Source organism: Monocercomonoides exilis (assembly GCF_001643675.1).
Source record: "Monocercomonoides exilis strain PA203 chromosome Unknown scaffold57-524287, whole genome shotgun sequence".
Lineage (NCBI taxonomy): Eukaryota > Preaxostyla > Oxymonadida > Polymastigidae > Monocercomonoides > Monocercomonoides exilis.
Genome location: NW_027150602.1, coordinates 78409 through 97037, shown reverse-complemented (window position 1 = coordinate 97037; position 18629 = coordinate 78409). Strand labels below are relative to the sequence as shown.

General features: G+C 34.6%; 3 protein-coding genes across 3 annotated transcripts; 1 reads left to right on the top strand and 2 right to left on the bottom strand.

Annotated features, from left to right (window-relative positions):
- Window positions 1-1047: 1047 nt before the first annotated feature.
- On the top strand, window positions 1048-9308 carry MONOS_5126 (uncharacterized protein; the record flags this gene model as incomplete). The annotated part of the gene is made up of 2 exons (XM_067875247.1): window positions 1048-8636; window positions 8703-9308. The coding sequence occupies one exon, from the start codon at window positions 1048-1050 to the stop codon at window positions 8368-8370; it is 7323 nt and encodes a 2440-aa protein (XP_067719952.1). The 3' UTR covers window positions 8371-8636; window positions 8703-9308.
- Window positions 9309-13583: 4275 nt separating this feature from the next.
- Window positions 13584-16197, bottom strand: MONOS_7759 (uncharacterized protein; the record flags this gene model as incomplete). The annotated part of the gene is made up of 3 exons (XM_067878108.1): window positions 13584-15511; window positions 15859-15972; window positions 16107-16197. 3 exons carry the CDS (start codon window positions 16195-16197, stop codon window positions 13584-13586), a joined length of 2133 nt encoding a protein of 710 aa, XP_067719951.1.
- Window positions 16198-17676: 1479 nt separating this feature from the next.
- Window positions 17677-18291, bottom strand: MONOS_7758 (uncharacterized protein; the record flags this gene model as incomplete). Its single annotated transcript, XM_067878107.1, has 1 exon — window positions 17677-18291. The coding sequence occupies one exon, from the start codon at window positions 18289-18291 to the stop codon at window positions 17677-17679; it is 615 nt and encodes a 204-aa protein (XP_067719950.1).
- Between the last annotated feature and the right edge of the window lie 338 nt (window positions 18292-18629).

The following is an 18629-nucleotide window of genomic DNA, read 5'->3' as shown; positions in this document are numbered from 1 at the left end:
GAGAAGAAGGGAAAAAAAGAGAATGGAAAAGAAAGACTCGCCATCTGATTGGGTTGGGAGAGAAAGTTTTCAATAATTCGGAACAACACATTCAAAGTGAAAACATGGGTCATTTGTTAAGGTGTGGCATTTGTTGCTTTTTGTGCTTTTATCATTCAACAATTTTTGTCAGATAAGTTTCTTATTATTTTCTGGTGAATGCACTGTTAAGAACATGGAATAATTCAACTTATTCCAACAAACAAAGCATTATCTGATTACAAATGATTTTTTCATTCAGGTGATGCAAGATTGATTCCCATCATTTGTTGCATTAATTTGGACATATTTCTTCTCTCTGTTTGACGTTTCTTTTTGTTTGTAACTTTTTTATATTTATTCTTTTTAATTTTTTGATGTGAAAATAAGTATCTTTATCAGCAAATACCGATTCATTCCTGAAAAGGACCGAGGAAATAGCGTTGCCTTGGAACTGTCTCAGATGTTTTCCAAACACTCACAAAATGGTTGCTGAAAGAAGTTTTTTGATCTTACCAATTGCGCAGAAAACCATTATTTATTTCAATTTGATCATCCGGAAAAAAATAAAAATTTTCAAATCAAAATTGATTTTCATCCCAAAAGAGAATGCATTTGTTCCTTTTTGCATGGTTGATTCTTTGGAGGAAACTTGAAGCGCAAAATGTCTCTGGTGCTGCAATATTGAAAAACAAAGGTATTCTTTGGCATTAATATTTTTTGATTAATTGCATTTATTTTGGTCAAGGCAATTTTAATGATTCACAATTTATCTCTAAGACAAATAGTTATTATTTATTTGATCAGAATACATTCTCAGAAGTGAAAAGATTGCAATCAGGAATATCGACAGTTGTTTATTCATTTTTTGTATTTTCCAATTCCACAATTGGAGTAAAGAATTTGGCAATTGAACATTTGTCTTCACCTTTGATCCTAATTACAGATAAATCAACAATCACAATTGATTCCTGCATTTCCCACCAAAAATCAACAACTCCTTTTCATTTGCAAAGTGGGTCAATCTGCATGGTGAATTTGAGTTTGATCCCCCAAAAGAATCTGAACCCTTCCAGTCTCATATTTTCATCTGATGATTCAAATTATGTCGTTTTGAGAAATTCGATCATGACAGATCTGACTGTATCATCCTCAGACTATTTTCTGTTGTCTGGAAAGAGCAAAAGTGAACAAATTAATAACTGTGCCTTCAGGAACATTTCTATGAAGCCCTTCAAGAACTGTGATTGTCAAATGGAGCATTCATGCTTGTTGAGTTCAATGGAAAATTGCCTTATTTATTCGTGCGTGAATGCCTTTGAAGGAGGGATTTCGAGTGGATCTTATTCTTCACAAGAATTTGTGTGCAAAAACACATCAATAAGCTACGGGGAAAGAGAGATGAATGATCTCCAAAGAAAAGAAAAAATGGACACAACTAGCAGCCAATCATTTTCATTGTGCGAATGGGTTGATTGCACATCCCCACAAGGAGGTGCCCTTTATGTGCATGACAATGAAAATGCAATTCTCAGAGTTGAGAATTCTTCATTCACAAGATGCAACGCTTCCTCGACAAGAGGAGGAGGAATATATGCATTGAAAATTGCAGAATGCATTGTTCTCCATTCCACGTTTGCACAATGCTCATGTGCTACAAAAAATATAGAATTTGGAGGTGGAGGAATTCAATTTGAAAATGTTATTGTGCAGTCAATGGTAGACGATTGTTCCTTTCAAAATTGCTCATCTGGCAATGATGGAGGGGCAATTGAACTCAATCAAATAAAAACCCAAAGACAGGAAAAATGTGTCATAAATTCAATTTTTATCTCTTGCGAAGTAAATCATTCAACATCGTCCGTTGGAGGTGCAATTCAACATTGGTGTTCATTTGGAAAGGCTATCGTTTCAAATTGTTTGTTCCGTAATTGTCATTCCGTGAATGGAGGAGGAGCTGTTGGAATATTGCTAAATGCAGATAACAACGGGACATTGTTTTATTTCTGTTTTTTCCACAATAACACCTGTGTAAAAGGAGGACATGATATTGTTCTTCATAGATCATCGACAAACAACATTGACCCAAGCTGCTTCTCCACAAGGAATACATCAAATAGGGTTTGTACAGACTTATATTCCATTGTTGATAGAAGCGAATGGCTTCGAAACGATTTTGGAAATGTGAGATTTGTTTCTTCAACTGATTCACAACCAAATGCCAAAGATACATTTGCATGTGGACTGAATGAAAGTCATCCATGCAGCACCATCAGCCATTGTTTGAGTCAACTAATTCCAGGTTTTGTGAAGGATATCGAGATGCTCGCAGGAACGATTACAGAGACCAAAAGCGTGGACTGCAGTTCCAACACATACACAATATATGGCCAAAGTGGTTTGAGCACAACTGTGCAGACAGAGTTAGAAGAATCAGGTTTTACTCTTTTTTCAGTCTCAACAGGCGCATTGACTGTCAGAGACTTTATTCTTGTGCACAACTCGGCACATGCAAATAATCGTGCCTCAAGGCTGTTTGAGATAAGTGGAGCAGGAGAGATGCATATTAGTAGACTGAACATATCTGCTGAAAGTGGGCAATCTTCAGAAACAGCATTTACTACAGAATTGATAAATGTTCAGAATGGGATGTTTCAGATGGATAGTGTGAACTGGGCAAAGACTATCTCCACAACTTCGTTATTTTCGCTTTCTTCAACAAATGAAATTTCATTGATAATATCCGAATGCACCTTTAATGGAATTGAGAGAACAACGAGTGGAGCTTCTGTCATCTCATTTTCCAACGACAAGGTCAATGCTAATTTGAATTCTTGTTCATTTTCAGGATGCGGAAGCACAAGTTCAGAAAATGGAGGATCAATGAAGCTATGTGTTGGGAATGATAATGAAGTGAAAGTGAATGGTGGATCTTTTGATGAATGCTATTGTTCAATAGTAAATGGTCTCGGAGGAGGAATACTTCTTCAATTGATGAATGAGAATCAAGATTTCCTGATATCTTCTTCCTTTGGCACAAATACAGCCAAATGGGGAAGAGATATTTTTGTCGTTTCACCAAATCTGGAAGAAACTGCAAACTCACAAAATATTACATGTGTGACAGCCTCTTTGGATTCTGTCGACAGAGTGAGAGGATATGACAATGGAAATACGAGTGTGGCCATTCCTCTGTGCATCTATCTCCTTCCCACTCCAGAAGAAATATATGTGAGCGATATTGAGGCATCCAATCATTCGCACTGTGGAATTGTCCAGTTCCCTTGTTTGGCAATGAAACATTCACTCACAAGGCAAACAGGAACAAAGAAAATTATTGTGAATGGAATGATTTTGATGAGCGATGAATTGACATTTGAAGAACAGAAACATGAAATCAAAGGAAATGATGATCAAAGTGGCTGGACAGTCTCTGAAACAAGTTCAATGACCAATTCAGAGATGATTACAGCAAGTGTTGAAACAGAATTATCAGCGCTTATCTTTTCTCTTCCTTCTTCTCTCTCGTCACACTCCACTTTTATTTTGTCTTCTTCACAACTGACTTTGTCTCAATGTTCGCTTTCCCTTCAAAATCCATCATCAGAATTGACATTTTTGTTCTTGTCTGTTGAGTCAGGGATCCTGATAATCGACAAATTCTCAGCTTCATCGATTGATTTGAGGAGAAATCCATTGATTTCATTGTCTGGAAGCAGCACAAATACCGAGTTGATAAGCACTCAGTGGTTGAACATGACGAACAGCAATTTCACGAAAATCGAAAGGGCAGCTGGAAATGGAGGCTGTATCAGCATTGATAATAGCAACAATGAAAATTCAAATGGTGAAATAATTATTGAAGAATGTGTTTTTGATGGATGTTCTGTTTTGGCTGATGAAAGCAGAGGAGGGGCTCTCAATGTGCAGATGAAAGGGAATACTCAATTGAACATTATTTCATACACATTCACAGGATGCACAGCACCAGCTGAAGAACGGAAGATTGGATTTGGGGGAGGAATGGCACTGAAATTGATTGATGTTTGTTCTTCGTTTGTGATCTCATCTCCTGTTTTTTGTTCAGACAAGCCAAATGTTGCAAAATGTGGAAATGACCTGTTTGTCGAATCATCCAACTTGACAAAAAGCATCACAAACATTTCTCTTCCATTCGTATCAGGACATCTGGCAGATATTTCATTGGATTCAATGAGAGGGTTTGATGGAGACGACACAACAAGTGCTATTCCACTGATCTATTTCTGGAGAGCATTTGGCTCAGAGATATTTATTGGAGACAAAGGAAGAGATATGGGTGCTTGCGGATTCTCAGATTATCCTTGTCTGTCAATCGATTATTCTTTGGATCGATTGCCTGAGGGAAATGAAAAGAATATGAACATTATTGGAAAGGGGATTCTTCAGAAGTGTGTTGATCTCGGCGGAATTTCAATAAAATCAGATGAAGAAAAATTGTGCTCCTTGGAATGCCACTCATCTCTTGAAGGAGAAGGGGAAGCAGCAATGAAGATTTCTGGAATTACCGATTTCGAGCTGATAAACTTTGTTGTTCCATCATCATTTACAGGTGGAGTCAGTTATTTAATGCATGTTGGATCAAGTGAAGGATTGTTGACTCTGAAAGACTGCTCATTCACAAAAAATGAAGAAAGTGGAAAAGAAATAATTAATTTTGGTCTGATCAAGGCAGACGGAGGCGCAGTTCAATTGGAATTTGTAACAATTCAGTCACTAAGCTTTTCAAAAAATGTTGTTTCTGTGTTATCAACAACGATTTTGAACATTCAAAATCTGACAATGAAGAATATTGATCTGGAAGGAGCAAGCGAATTGAGCATTTCAAAGAGTTCAAGAAGAGAGAGAAATGAAGTTGAACAAGATGTTGTTATCGAGTGGAGTATATTCGAAGAAGTCACCCAGAACACAACAGATGATATTCCCATCATTCGAAATGACAATGATGATGAGCAATTGAAACTGGTGATTCGAAACACAACAATGAAGAAGTGTGGAGGATCGAAATGTGGAAAGGGAGGAGGGATGTTTTGTGTGTTGAATGAGGGAGGAAGCTTTGACTGCTCATTTTGCACGATTTCTGAGTGCTTCTGCTCGAGCACAGGAAGAGGTGGGTGGCTGTTTCTGGAATGCACCTCGGTGGTTGAACAGCCTCTGAACTTTGTGCTGTCGAATATCACATTCAGAGACAACTCTGCGTTGAGAGGAAGGGACGTGTATGTGAGATGCCATTCAATCGAAACACAAATTGTTGATGAGCAATTCCTTTTGGATTTCAGAACACCATTTGTGAAGGATCTTGCAATATGGGGATGTACAACAGACTCATTTGTTGGGGAAGAGGATCTTCTGCTGAGGGTTGTGAAATATCAGAGTGAAACGATATTTGTTTCTTCAGCAACAGGCAACCACGGAGATAGCAAGCAATGTGGAGAGTTCAGCATGCCTTGCCAATCATTGAATCAGGGAGTGCAACACATTATTCCATCATCGTATTCCCAACTGTTGATATCAGAGGAAACAGTCATGAACGGGGAATGCGAAGCGAAGGATGTGATTTTCCACTCGTTGCAATCTCAGTTAGCTGCTTCAGTGCATTTGAACTCAACAATTAATATCAATGAGGGAAATATCATAACAACATCAGAGAATGTTCGGATTGAGAGATTGAAATTCAACTTTGATCAATCGTTTTCTTATTTTGGAAGTTCAGTCATTCATGAAGCAAGTGGACAGCTTTCTCTTTCATTTGTTGATTTCTCTTCTGATGGAGGGTCAAGCAACAATCAGCCTGTTGTTTTTCTTAATTCATCATTGCTGAGCATTGCAAAGGGGATTCTTCATGTTGACAACTGCTCAATCTCGTTCTTATCATTCAAGAAGCCTTCATTTCTGCTTTGTGGAGATGAGACATCAATAACAAATGTGAAAATGAATAATTTTGAAACAATGGGAAATGTGTTTGTGATCGATGGATGCAAAAAAGTTGTATTCAATGGAATTGATGCAGATGGAGTGAAACTGTCTGATGGCTGTATCTTTTCAATAAATGATTCAACTTCAGGAACAATTTCCATTGGAAGCTCCTCATTCAACAACTGTTCGAGGGACTCAGAAGGCACTTCTGTTCTTTCGGCTTCTTCAACTTCTGCTCAAATCGTTCTTTCTAATTGCTCTTGCTCAAACTGCTGTTCCATGTCTGACAAAGGAAGCATTATGGAATTGAGCAATGCGATTGATGCTTTGATGGATTTATGTCGATTTGTTGGAGTGCTTGGAAAAGAAAGTGAAAACGAGAGAAACAGGGATTTTGAAGAGATATGCAAATGGAATGGATCGCTTGTTCATTCTGCCAATTCTTCATTGATGATGAAATATGTGACAATTTCGAATGCTTCATCGGGTGGATTATCGGTGCTAGCTGGCAATATAACAATTGAGAAAGGAGAGTTTTTGAACAATAATCCATTCATTGAAAAATATCCTTCGATGAGAAGAAACATTATTTGCTCGGATTCAACTTTATTGAATATTTCCAGCTTGAAAGGGGGAGATGGATTGAAGGATAATTCTTCTCTTTGGATCTTGAATGATGGATGCAGCTTTGGAGGGATAGCAGCAGAAAGTTCATCTCCTTTCTTCATTCCAAAACTGGAAGATGTTTCAGTGAATGAAAAAGGAAGCAACATTGGAATAAAATTCAAGGGATCATTTTTTGTGCCTTGCGACTTGTCATTCAGACTTGTGTATAAAACAGGGGATGTGGAGTTGGTTGAGACATATCAGTTTGAAGAAGATGGCTTTGAATCGGAAACTGAAGTGATTGGAATAATCCCATCAGAAAATGTTTCAAAGGTTACAGATGAAACAGAGGTATCAGTGATGATTCTATTTGGAAAACAATCGTCTTCCACTTCTCCACAGATACTGAAGAACAAAACCGAATCAAAGACAGAAAATGAAAAAGTGGTGGAAGGAGGAAAAGAAAGGAAATCTTATTGGTTGTTGATTGTGATTGTGCTTGTTGTTATTCTTTTGATTGTTCTCATTGTTTCAATAATATTGGCTGTTCGATGGAGAAAACAAAAGAGAAGGACTGAAGAATTGGAAATGATTGTGGAAGACACAGTGAAAAAGGATCCGAAGCTGATTGAGATGGTGACGATGGAGATGTCACCTGAGGCACAGTGGAGGAGAGCTGAAAGAGAAGCTGAGAAGAAGAATGAGGATCGGATAAAGAAGAGGGTGTATGAGAAAAGTTTGGGACACTCGGAGTCATCGGAGCATCTTCTTTCCGAGAGTGGCTCAACAGAATTCATATTAGGAAAGGATTCAGACAAGATTCCAGATTGGATGCTGGAGAAGGTTGATGATGAGGAAGAGACCAGAAAGCGAACTCCTTCACCATCAATTTCATCCATCTCATCCACTGACACAGAAACCACATTTGTTCGAGGGGAGGATTTGTGTCCGACAACCTCGTCGATGTCGAATTTGGTGGATGCAATGGCCTGTTCATCGCCTCATGAAAAGCTGATTGTGGACTTGAGGGATTCGCTGTTCATGCTCCTGCATGGAAGGAATAAAACAAAGGAGATGGCAATAGGCACTCTTGAAGAGAGGGAGATGACAGCTGCTCAGATCCTGTTCTGGGTGGTGAATGGGGCGCTCCATTCATTTGATGAGATGGAAAACAAACTTCAATCCCTTGTCAATTTGAGTCCCCACATTATTCTTTTCTCCGAGCACATGGTCATCTGCATTGCCATGAACTCAGATTGTTCATCAGGCTCAGACACTTCGTCCTCCATCTCTTCATCAACAGTCGTGACATCAGCAAGTGATGATGAAAGCGACTCTTTGCCCTCATCTGCCTTTGAGGATGATGAAGACAACAGAAAGGAGTGTTTGAGGTGGAAGGCACCAGAGCTGTTGAATGGAACAAAGAAACATGCGACGAAGAAGACGGTGGTGTTCTCGATAGGGATGATGCTGTGGGAGTGCCTGACATTGCAGATCCCGTTTGGGGAGTATGAGGCTGAGACGGCTGGAGAGAAGATAAAGAATGGGGAGAGGCCGAACATGGGGGTGGTTGAGACAAGCAGTTTTGGTGAGACGGCGAAAGCGTGCGTGATGCTGCAGGCGAAGAGCAGGCCCACGCTCGTGGAGCTGAAGCGAGAGTTCTTCGGGCACTTTCCAGCAGAGATGATGGTTGTGACAGCATCTGATGCAATCGACGATGAAAATGTGAGCGATGTTGGCAGAGGAAGCGATGTTGGGAGTAGCAGTTTCTGCGACACATCATATCTGTAGTTGTTTGTGGTTGAAGAGCACATAACTGGAAAAGAAGAAATATGGAAACGACAAACAAACAGAATGAGCGTGGATCGAACTTTCTGAACAATTTGAAACACCGAATGAGGAGAGGGGAAAGAAAGTTGGCATTTGGGTGACGAAGCAGAAACAGAAGTGATGGCATTGTGAATGCTCAAGTTGGTCAGTCGCAGTGAAGAAATTTTGTTGCGGTTTCCGAATCGCAAGCAAAAAGCAGGTGGCTGATTTCTTGAGCGAAAACGAGTGTTTGTTTTTATTTTTTATTTTAAGTTATTGTTATTTTTTGTTGAATTGGAAATACAACGGCAAAGGAATGAATGAAAATGAAAAACAATTTGAACCATCATGTGTTTTCTTATTGGAAAAAAAATGAAGTGCCCCCCAAAAATAATATTTCTGAAACAGCTATTTTGTTTCAAGTGTGTTATCTGAAGCATTGTTGTTGGCTGATAATTATTGATATAAGACAAGGCACAGAGCTGTTAGGAATTGACATTGAAAAACAAAGGCATATCAACAGAAAAGGAGAATTGGAGATGAAAAAACAGTTTTGAGAAAAGGAGAGAGGAGTGTTTGACACATGAAAACAAAAGTGAAAGGGTGAAAAAAATAGTCCATTTGAAAATTTGTTTTGAATATTATTTTCTGAACACCGAAAGTTGTAATATGGGACAGAACTCTTGCATTTATGAAAAAATCGATGATTTGTTCCAAACTATTTCTGATTCGAATAATTGCAAATTTATCATTCTCGTGCAAAATAAAATATAGAAATATTAAAAAGAAGAAAAAAATCTTTGGAAGCATTGTGTGGAACAAAATTCATAAAGCAAAAAATTCTGTCCTATATCTTCAAAAATCTTCTTTGTCTTTTTTTTCATCTCAATCATTGTCTTTAATAATCATTAGAAAGAATTTAACATTTGAATGAAAAACTTCTTTTTATATATTAAAAATTTTTTTCTTTAATCATCACAACGAAAAAAGTTATGATTTCAAAAACTTTCACCCATATCAGAAATGAAAAACACAAATATTATCCTCCATCTATATTCTTTTTTGTTTCCTCGGTTTTTCTTGATTATTGTTGTATCATCATATTTCTTTGGATTAAATGGTTTATTTGTCACATTATTGCAAATGATTATTTATGAATAATGATATATTTCTTTCTTTTTTACTGGTTTCATTATTAAATAACTTTTTTAATTTGTTATTCATCTTTAATGCATGAAATGAATAAGACCATCATTTTATTTCAAATATAAAGCTATGATTTTATCTTGACATTTTTTCTTTATCGAGACCTTTTTCTTTTTTGTCATGCTTTTAGCTTAACACAAGCCTATGAAAATAAAAAATAACCAGAAATGTTTGAAATGTTTTAATTTCCTTTTTTAGTATTTTTCCCCCAATATTTCATGTTTTTCAAAAAGATCGAGGATTGTGATAATTTTATGTTTTGATCATTGACTTGCTGCTTTTCCAGCGAATATTTTTTTTGTTTGAAGTTTTAAGCTATCATATCATAATACATGGGACAAAATATTTGACTTCAGGCATTTTCAAAGAAAAATTATGACCTGAGATGAACTTTTTGTGATCAAAAAATTTGAAAAAAATGTGTCCATTTTTTGACAAATGCGGAATGTCACAAAACTTTATGATTTAATTTCAATAATGACAGCTTTAAGATATGTTAATCCAATTTATTTTGAAATATGAGACAGCGAAATAAAGTTATGAGAGAAACAATTTTTTCATTCTTTGTGCATAAAAAGCTTGAAAGTCCGTATTTTCCCCCACATCGTTTCTTTTTTATAAGTTAAACTAGTATAAAACTTTCTCAACTTGTTTTTTGAACACTTTTTCTCATTTCATTCATTTTTTTTGAAAAACATGATTTCAGAGACATGCATCCATTTGTTTTTAAAATTTAATGAAATGAAATAAAAACAAATTTGAAATGAAATGATATCTTAAAGAAAAAACAACAAAATATTTGAATATGACGAACAATTTTCAGATCAAAATTTTCATATGTTCTTCCATTTCGCTTCAAATTCTTGTTCAATTCTTTTTCATTCCAATGCTTTATTCAAAAATACAATAAATAACACCTTGTTTTTATTTTTAATGTGCTTAAATATTTAAACAAATTCATATTTGTTCCGAAAATTGTGTTTTATGCATAAACAGTGAAATGAGAAAAAAAGGTTAAAAATTTTATTGAAAAAGTCAAAAACAAGTTTAAATAATAATATAGGAATGCAGAATTGTGATACTGTGGCTTGAAACGTTCATTATGATATATTCACTTCACAGCCAGCATGTCTTTGATCTGGGTCCAACAATAATAATAATTTTGAATATTTTTTTGTTCATAAAAATTTCAAAATAATTTTTTGACAGAATTCCAAAAAAACAAAAATATCAGAAAGTCTATTTATTTTGTTTTTTTTTAGCCTTTTCACAAATCAAAAAAGCAAAAATAAGTTTCAAAAAAATAGGGTTGAGATAAAATTTTGATGTGAAGATAAAATATGGGTGATTATTTTAGAAATCAGATTTTGCATTCAAAGATTTCGGTTCGAAAAATTCACTTTGACATTAATCAATAAATACTGAAAAGTGTGCAGGTATATTCAAGACATATTCATCTTAATTTCAGATTACTCATTTGTTTGTGAAACAATTGTGTTTTAATTTGCATTTGATCACAAAACGTTTTCCAAATTACAAACAACCTTTAAAAAAACAGCACACCGAAAAAAGTCATGATTTCTAAAATAATCACCCATATGCACACTAATACACTGAGAAAAGCTTATTCTCTAATGAAAATTCAAAATTGTTTCAAAATGAATACGTCTAAATTTTTTTGAAAAGTTCCTTTTGGTTAATTATCAAATAGAATAAAAATTTCCTATTTTGATCAAATATCTGTAATCAGTCAACAGATTATACTGTTATGAAAACAAAATCTTGACAATGTTGTTATTTCCATTTTTATAAATTTTCATGATTGGGAACAGAAATTTGATCGAAATTTGAAAACAATATGTGTGATAATTTTTGAAATCATATCTTTTTTCGGGGTGTTGATTTTTCAATGATTGTTTGTCATTGGGAAGAGATTTTGAATTCAAATGTCAAATTCATTACAACTGTTTCAAAAACAAATGTTTTTGCTGAATTAAAGATGAAGATGTCTCAAACATACCATTTCACTTTTTTTGTGTTCATTAATTAATTTTAAATGGAAATTTATAAACCGAAAATTTTGAATGGAAAAATATGATTTCAAAAATAATCACCCATATTTATATTGAAAATTTAACAAAAGGAACTTTTCAAAAAAATTTTGACATATTGTATTATTTGAAAAGGCTTAACTTATACAAAAATACAGTTTCACACCGAGAAAGATTGTTTAATATTTACACTCAAAAAACAATTCATATTTAGACTATTTGCTTTCTGAAAATGTTCAGCTTCACGAAAAGATTGCAGCTTTCCATAAAATATCAAGTAATTGCACGAATGTGAGCTCTTCACATTCAATCAAACGCATGGTTAACATTTGGGGCAAAATTCTTTCATTTATGAAAAAGATAACAATTTGTTCCAAACTTTTTCCACAACCTTATCATGTAAAATCTTTCATTCCATGTCAAAAAAACATAGAAAATTCTTCAAAATTGAGAAATATAATTAAATGAGCAGAATGGAACAAAATTCATAAAGAAAAAAATATCGTCCCATTTATTATTTTTGAAAAAAAAAAAAAAAAAAAAAAAAAAAAAAACAGATAATTTGCTGGATTCGGATTTGGCACCAATAGAACAATGGGATCATTTACAACTTAGTTATTTCCTTTGAGGAAAAACATTTGACCAAAGCTCAAATGAAAAAAATGATATCAAAATACATTTTTCATGCAATCTGAAATGTTCTGCAGATTTATGAAAATTTCAAAGAATAATGATCAAAATTTCAATTTCCAAAACTTTGATAAAAAAATCTCAAACTCATCAAATAAAATTGTAAAATTCAATAAATTTTGATTTTAAATGCAATGAATATGTGAGCAAGCCGAGGGAACAGGCTGTTTCGTGGCGAATATATGATATCAAAAACAACTCAAACCGAATCGATTTGAGTTAAAAATAAATTGGGATAAAAGAATCATGAATAAGATTATTTAAGTGAGTGCAGAATTTTTAGTAATAAACCTTGGTAATAATTGATGCTCGAGAAATATCATTTTTACAACATAGTAAAAAAAAAGATGATTATCAGAAGAGAAAGATATGTACTCAAAGACTTGCGTTAAAAAAATATTATAAAGAAATTAAAGGGAAACATGTACACACACATATATATTTAACTGCCACAAAAAGAACATAAAAAATGAATGAATATAAGGAAAATAGGAACACCTATAACATACAAAAAATTACTCAACATTCTAACATGTTAAAAAAAAAATTAACTTTAACAGAATCCATCAATTTAAATATAACAAAAAGTTTAAGAGTGAAAATAATACAGATAACATTCACACTTTTAAATATAAAGAGAAAAACAAAGACATCAAACAATTACACATTGATTGTTTTTGCTCCATTAATAGAGGCATAAATATTACAGGAAAAAAAAAAAAGACAATAGAGTTTATAATTTTTATCTTCGCAACACAGACAGCTGAATAAGAAAATTTTCAGTCTTTTTATTGGCTTCACAACAATGAAAGAGCAGATTCTCTCATTGGACGAACTGCGCTCTGTGAACTGCTTTTCGCAAATTCATAGCATTACAATTGCAAGCAAAAAATTAACAAGTTAATAAAATCGTTTAATTGCAAATGACTGGTCTGATTTTCTGTTTAGAATAAAAGTTAACATACAGCGGAACAAACACATTTATCAATTTGTTCAATTGAATAATGATGTCTTCATTAAATATCTACTCCCCCCTATAGTTTGAGATTTTTCTTCAATTTCATTTTTCTTTTTCTTGATATCTTCATCTATTTTAACTTCGTTTCTGAGATGCTTCCAAAGTGATGAAATTGCTCGAACTTGATTTTATTCTTATCGAGATTGAGATGATCAATCACAATTCTGAACAACAATTATTTCTTTATTTTCTTGATTCAAGGATACAGCAGAAGAATAAATGTCGGATGATTAAATATCGAAAATATCTGTTTTCGTAACTGTTGGACCTTCGCTTGATGAAAATTTTTCATTTTTTGATTCATCAAACAAGGTTGAATTAACATCAGATAACTCACCATTCGATTCTTCTTTCAGTTGCTTTTGTAATTTCTTCTTCTTCTTCTTCTTTTTCTTCAATTTGTCCGGAATTATATTTTCATTCACAAGAAACTCTTCTGGAGAATTAATAGCATTCTCCTTTGTTTGCTCATTATCAGATTTAATATCGGTAAATGTATGTGCATTTAATGCTTCCGAATCTCCATCTTTGGGTTTTTCCACTGAACAGTTTTGATCAAACGATGATTTATTATGCACTGTATTCAGAGCTGAAAATTGATCAGTTTCTTTCTGTTCCTGATCTTCAATATTGTTATTCACATGAATTGCAGGATCCCCTGATTGTTCAGAAGTGCTTTTTTCAACTTTCTTTTTCTTTTTCTTCTTTCGAAGACGCTCTTGTTTAGGCTCTCCATCTGCAGCTGGAGGATTTTCAGATTCCATGTTGCAATATCTTGTATTTATTTCACCCTGCCCAGATTGGTCTGAATCTACAGGATTATCTGGAGTTGTTTGTTTAAATGATGCACTCAGAATATTAACAGTAACAGTATCATCAAGAATCGTATCTGTTCTTATGATGTTTATTGTATTTTCTGATAAATTGTTATATCGTTTCAATACTGAATCTCCAGTAGCTTTATCGTCATCTCCAAATAAAGAGAAAGGAGTGCTCGATGCTGAAGAAGATGCATGATAATATTCAGGAGATTTAAAATTAACAGATTCTATACTATCAGATCCATTATTTTTTTCTACCATTGCAACTGTATTTTTCAAAAGGATTCCTACGCTCTCTATTTCTTCTTTTTCATTTTCTGATTGCACATCATTCAATTTTGCTCCCCTTCTATGCGTTCCTTTCTTTCCTTTCTTTTTCCTTTTTCTTTGCGAAGGATTTGCCATTTGTTCAGAATCCCGTATCAAGTCATTATTCTCATGAGATGCAAATGCAGTACAAGCGGCACAAATCTCAGTTAATACATCTTGAGAATCACCCGTCATATCATTTTCCGGAAAAGCTTTATGTATAATAGTAGAAGTCAAAAGCTTGCTCATTATATCTTCTTCTAATTCATCACAAAGTGAATCAGTCTCAGCTACACTGAAATTTTTAGACATGAAGCCGTTATTTGACTGAGATAGATCCAAACTTTGTGCAACTGAGTTATTTTCATTTGCCAGAAGCGCTGCTGTTGAAGAGACGGACAACAAATCCATTGAACCATTTTTAAACGAGAGATTATCTGCATTTTTCCCCATAGGATAAAGTGATTCAAAAGATTCAAGCAAGCTTGAATCACCCAATAAATCAGATGATGAGCATTCATTACATTCTTCATTTGGAAAATCGTAAGCTAATCCAGGAGTATTCTCAAATGGATTTGTTGATACGAGCGACGAATTGCTAAATTGTTTCTTAAAGATACAATTTCCATCAACATTTGAAGTTTTCGATGATTGGATAACGATCGAAGAACTATCTCGTTTTGATGGTGTCTCGCTAACAGGATTTATTGCTATCCCCAGTTTATCCGTTTCGTTCATGTCCATCAATCCCTTTTCTTCACATTCTTCATTAACATCTCTAATTTCGATGTCTTTCCATTTATTTGAGCGCTTTTTCTTAACAATTACAATCACAGCAATAATCAAAGCGATAATCAAAACTCCAGCAATAATAAGTGTAATCCACCAAGGAAATGCTTTTGACGATGATTTGGAAACATCAGCAGGCTGTTCGATAACATCTTGCAAAAGAACAGGTTCCGTTTTAATAACACAAACACCGTTTGAGTGCTCGTCATAAAGAGAGTTCTCCTTCAACGAAAGAACAGCTGTACCCAAATTTGAATCTCAGTCATATCAAAAGCGGACTTGAGTTGAGATTTTGACACCTCAACGGCATTTTCATTCTGGTTGATATACGAACATGTTATTAAGGATAAAGAAATTTCTTGTATTCTTGCATTTTCATCAGAAACATTTAAGGAAAATAATTCATATGATACAAGACAAAGAAGAAGGTTATTTCCTTTGAAATGAACAATTGCTTTATCATCGGTATCAATTAGTGTTGTTTTTGAAACATGCGGACTGCAAAAAAGATAAGTCTTCTGAGGAAATGCTTTTAATGAATCCTCAGATAAATCTTCGCTCTCTTGCAATCTCTGACCAACCGAACCATTTATCGTGCAGCCGCTATTCTGCATCCAAAGTTCGAGGTATTCTCCTTCCAGTAGATTGTCTGGATCTCTCAATCCAGATTCATCAGAATACGAATCAACAATAAGAGCTCCTTTTTCACACAAAATGTTCCAATGAACAGAATTGAAGTCAGCATTGTTGATGGTGTTGTTAATGAATGCACAATTTTCTAAATGAGTTTCGCCTTCAATTATTGACAGCGCACCAATCGACGAATTAGCAAACGTAACTGAACTAATCGTAGAAAGACAATTTCTGAGAGTAATAAGTGATCCCTCAAATTTACAGCTGAAATCTTCTTCATAATCTGCTTCATTATTTTCAGAACTAGCAAAGCCATTCAACCCTGATATTGAACAATTAGATATTCGAATTATGCCTCCTGAGATGTTCAAAACTGTTCCATTTCCATGGACTTTATTGTTGCAACACAAAATTTGAACCTTCAATAAATAAAGCGAATGAAGAGAGACATAACAATGATTTTGAGCCATTCTGAGTGGTGTTTGTTAATTGCATTTTCGTTGTGCCAGCATTTGCCCAGAATAATTCTGTTGTTGAAGAATTGCTTAAAATGGAAGCAGAGGAAAATATTTCATTATCAAAGACAAGTTCATTCAAATTCAAATCTAACAACTTCTCTCCAAATGCAATAATTGAGGTATTTATAAATTCAGTGTTTTTGCATGTAACACAAGACATTGAGCATCCTCCGCCGTTCAAGGAGAAAATGCAATAGTTAATTATTGAGGAAGTGGAATCAAGGCATTCCAGCTCACAGTCGTTTATTCTCAAATATTTTGTTGATCCAATAAACGCTAAATGTGTTTGGAATGCATCTGGAAGTCTAATTGTGAGATTGCTTATCGTTAGGTCAGTGTCTGCTGTAATAAGCGCATAATCATCACCGGAAGCATTGGAACTTATGTTCCATCCGCTCAATTCTGTGCCTCCTTTGATTAAATAAATGCAATCACATGCTTTAATCTCTTCTTCAAAGGCAATTGAGTCCAAAACACATATTTTTTTGTCATCATCTTTTCTGCTAAATGAATACAAAAGTGTTAGGCAAGAAAAGTCGCTAAACCCACAAACATTGACATCCAGGCCACTCGAAGAAACAAAAACAAATGCATCCAATACTCTCATATACAATGGCAATGAAATAGATGGCTCGTTATCCGGAGGTTCAGCTCATTCCATCGAAGAATTGTCAATAGTTGGATCATCTATTGAAGGTATCGCTCGTTATTGATTACTTCACTCAGAGATGGAGCAATTATGTAGATATTACGGCCTTGGTCAGCCATTGTGAATCGCTCATTAAAAGCGAAGCACTGCTCGAATTGATATTAAACAAAGAAGATGATGGAAAACTCAGCTAAAATGTAGAAAATTCGCAAATGAAAACTTTTCCTCCACAGATTCGAGCAAATCCATATCCTATTTCTGTTTCTGAGCTACGTATCCCACACTTGTTAACATTGAGATTATCTGAATCAACTCGAAATCAAGATCCTCAGCCATTCAACGTTCTGGACAAATTAAACATTATATTATTGAAATATGAAGACACTTTTGTAATCATCAGCTCGTTTTGGACAAGTCCAATTGGTGATACAACAGCAAATCCGTTTGAGGAAATGTAGGATGAAGAATTAATTCTCCATTCCTGATCATCAAATACGAATTCTTCGTCAAAAGTGAAAGGCTGAGAAATAAATAAAATGTGAGGCTGTGAACCAAATCGCGATTTCGATAATGCGTTTAATGAGCAGCATGGATAATTCAAAAATCAGCAAGCAGAAAAATCTGCACCTTCTGTCCCATTAATGAAAACTGGAAATGATAAATTCTTCGAGTAGAGAACAAGCGGAATTACGAAACCTTCTCCAGTTGTGCCTCGTTCAAATCCCGAACATGACATTTCATCATTTATATCAACAGAAAAGGCAAGCGTAGTTCCATTAATAACTTGAGATAAATCATTAGAGTTAACAAATATAAAATTCCCTCCCTTTTCCGAAGAACAATAAGCAAAATTCACTACCAAAATTTTAAAGTCGGAAGCATTTTCTATCAAATTTTTCATCAACCCTCCCCCATACCCTCCACATCCACAAGCGCTAAATCTGGCTTCAGTTCCGCTCATTGTTGATGACGAACCCACTCGAAGCTTGCTTGTGGTTGATGCAAAATCCACTTTAATTCTACATCCATTCCCTTCAGTGCATTCACAATCTTCTAATGTTGCATTCCATATCTCAAATCCTTCATCCGCCCCAACAGTCTTTGAAGCCAAAACTCCGTCTCCTCCAACCCTCCTCACATTTGAAAGCCTAACATTTGACAGGACACAAGTTGTTGATCTTGATGAAGACTCAATAAACAATGGTTGAGAAATAATCATATTTTTTATTTCTGTGGAAATAATAGATAACTTTGAGTATATTACAACAAATAATGGTGATGATATTGCAACGTTTTCACCATTTCTAGAAAATATTACAATGTCATATAATTTGAGATATCCATTTTCTTCCTCCATAATAAATATATTTGGCGAAGGATTGTTTGCTGAGTTTTGTTTAATTCCCAACGAAGCAATACTGAGATTTCCACTAAGCAAGCAAAACAACGATTTTGATGTAGATGAAAGGAAACCTAGTTCGATCACGCTCTCTTCTTTCCCTTTCCCAACAACATTTATGTTTCTTTTTTGCACTTTTATTGTTGACATTTCGCTTA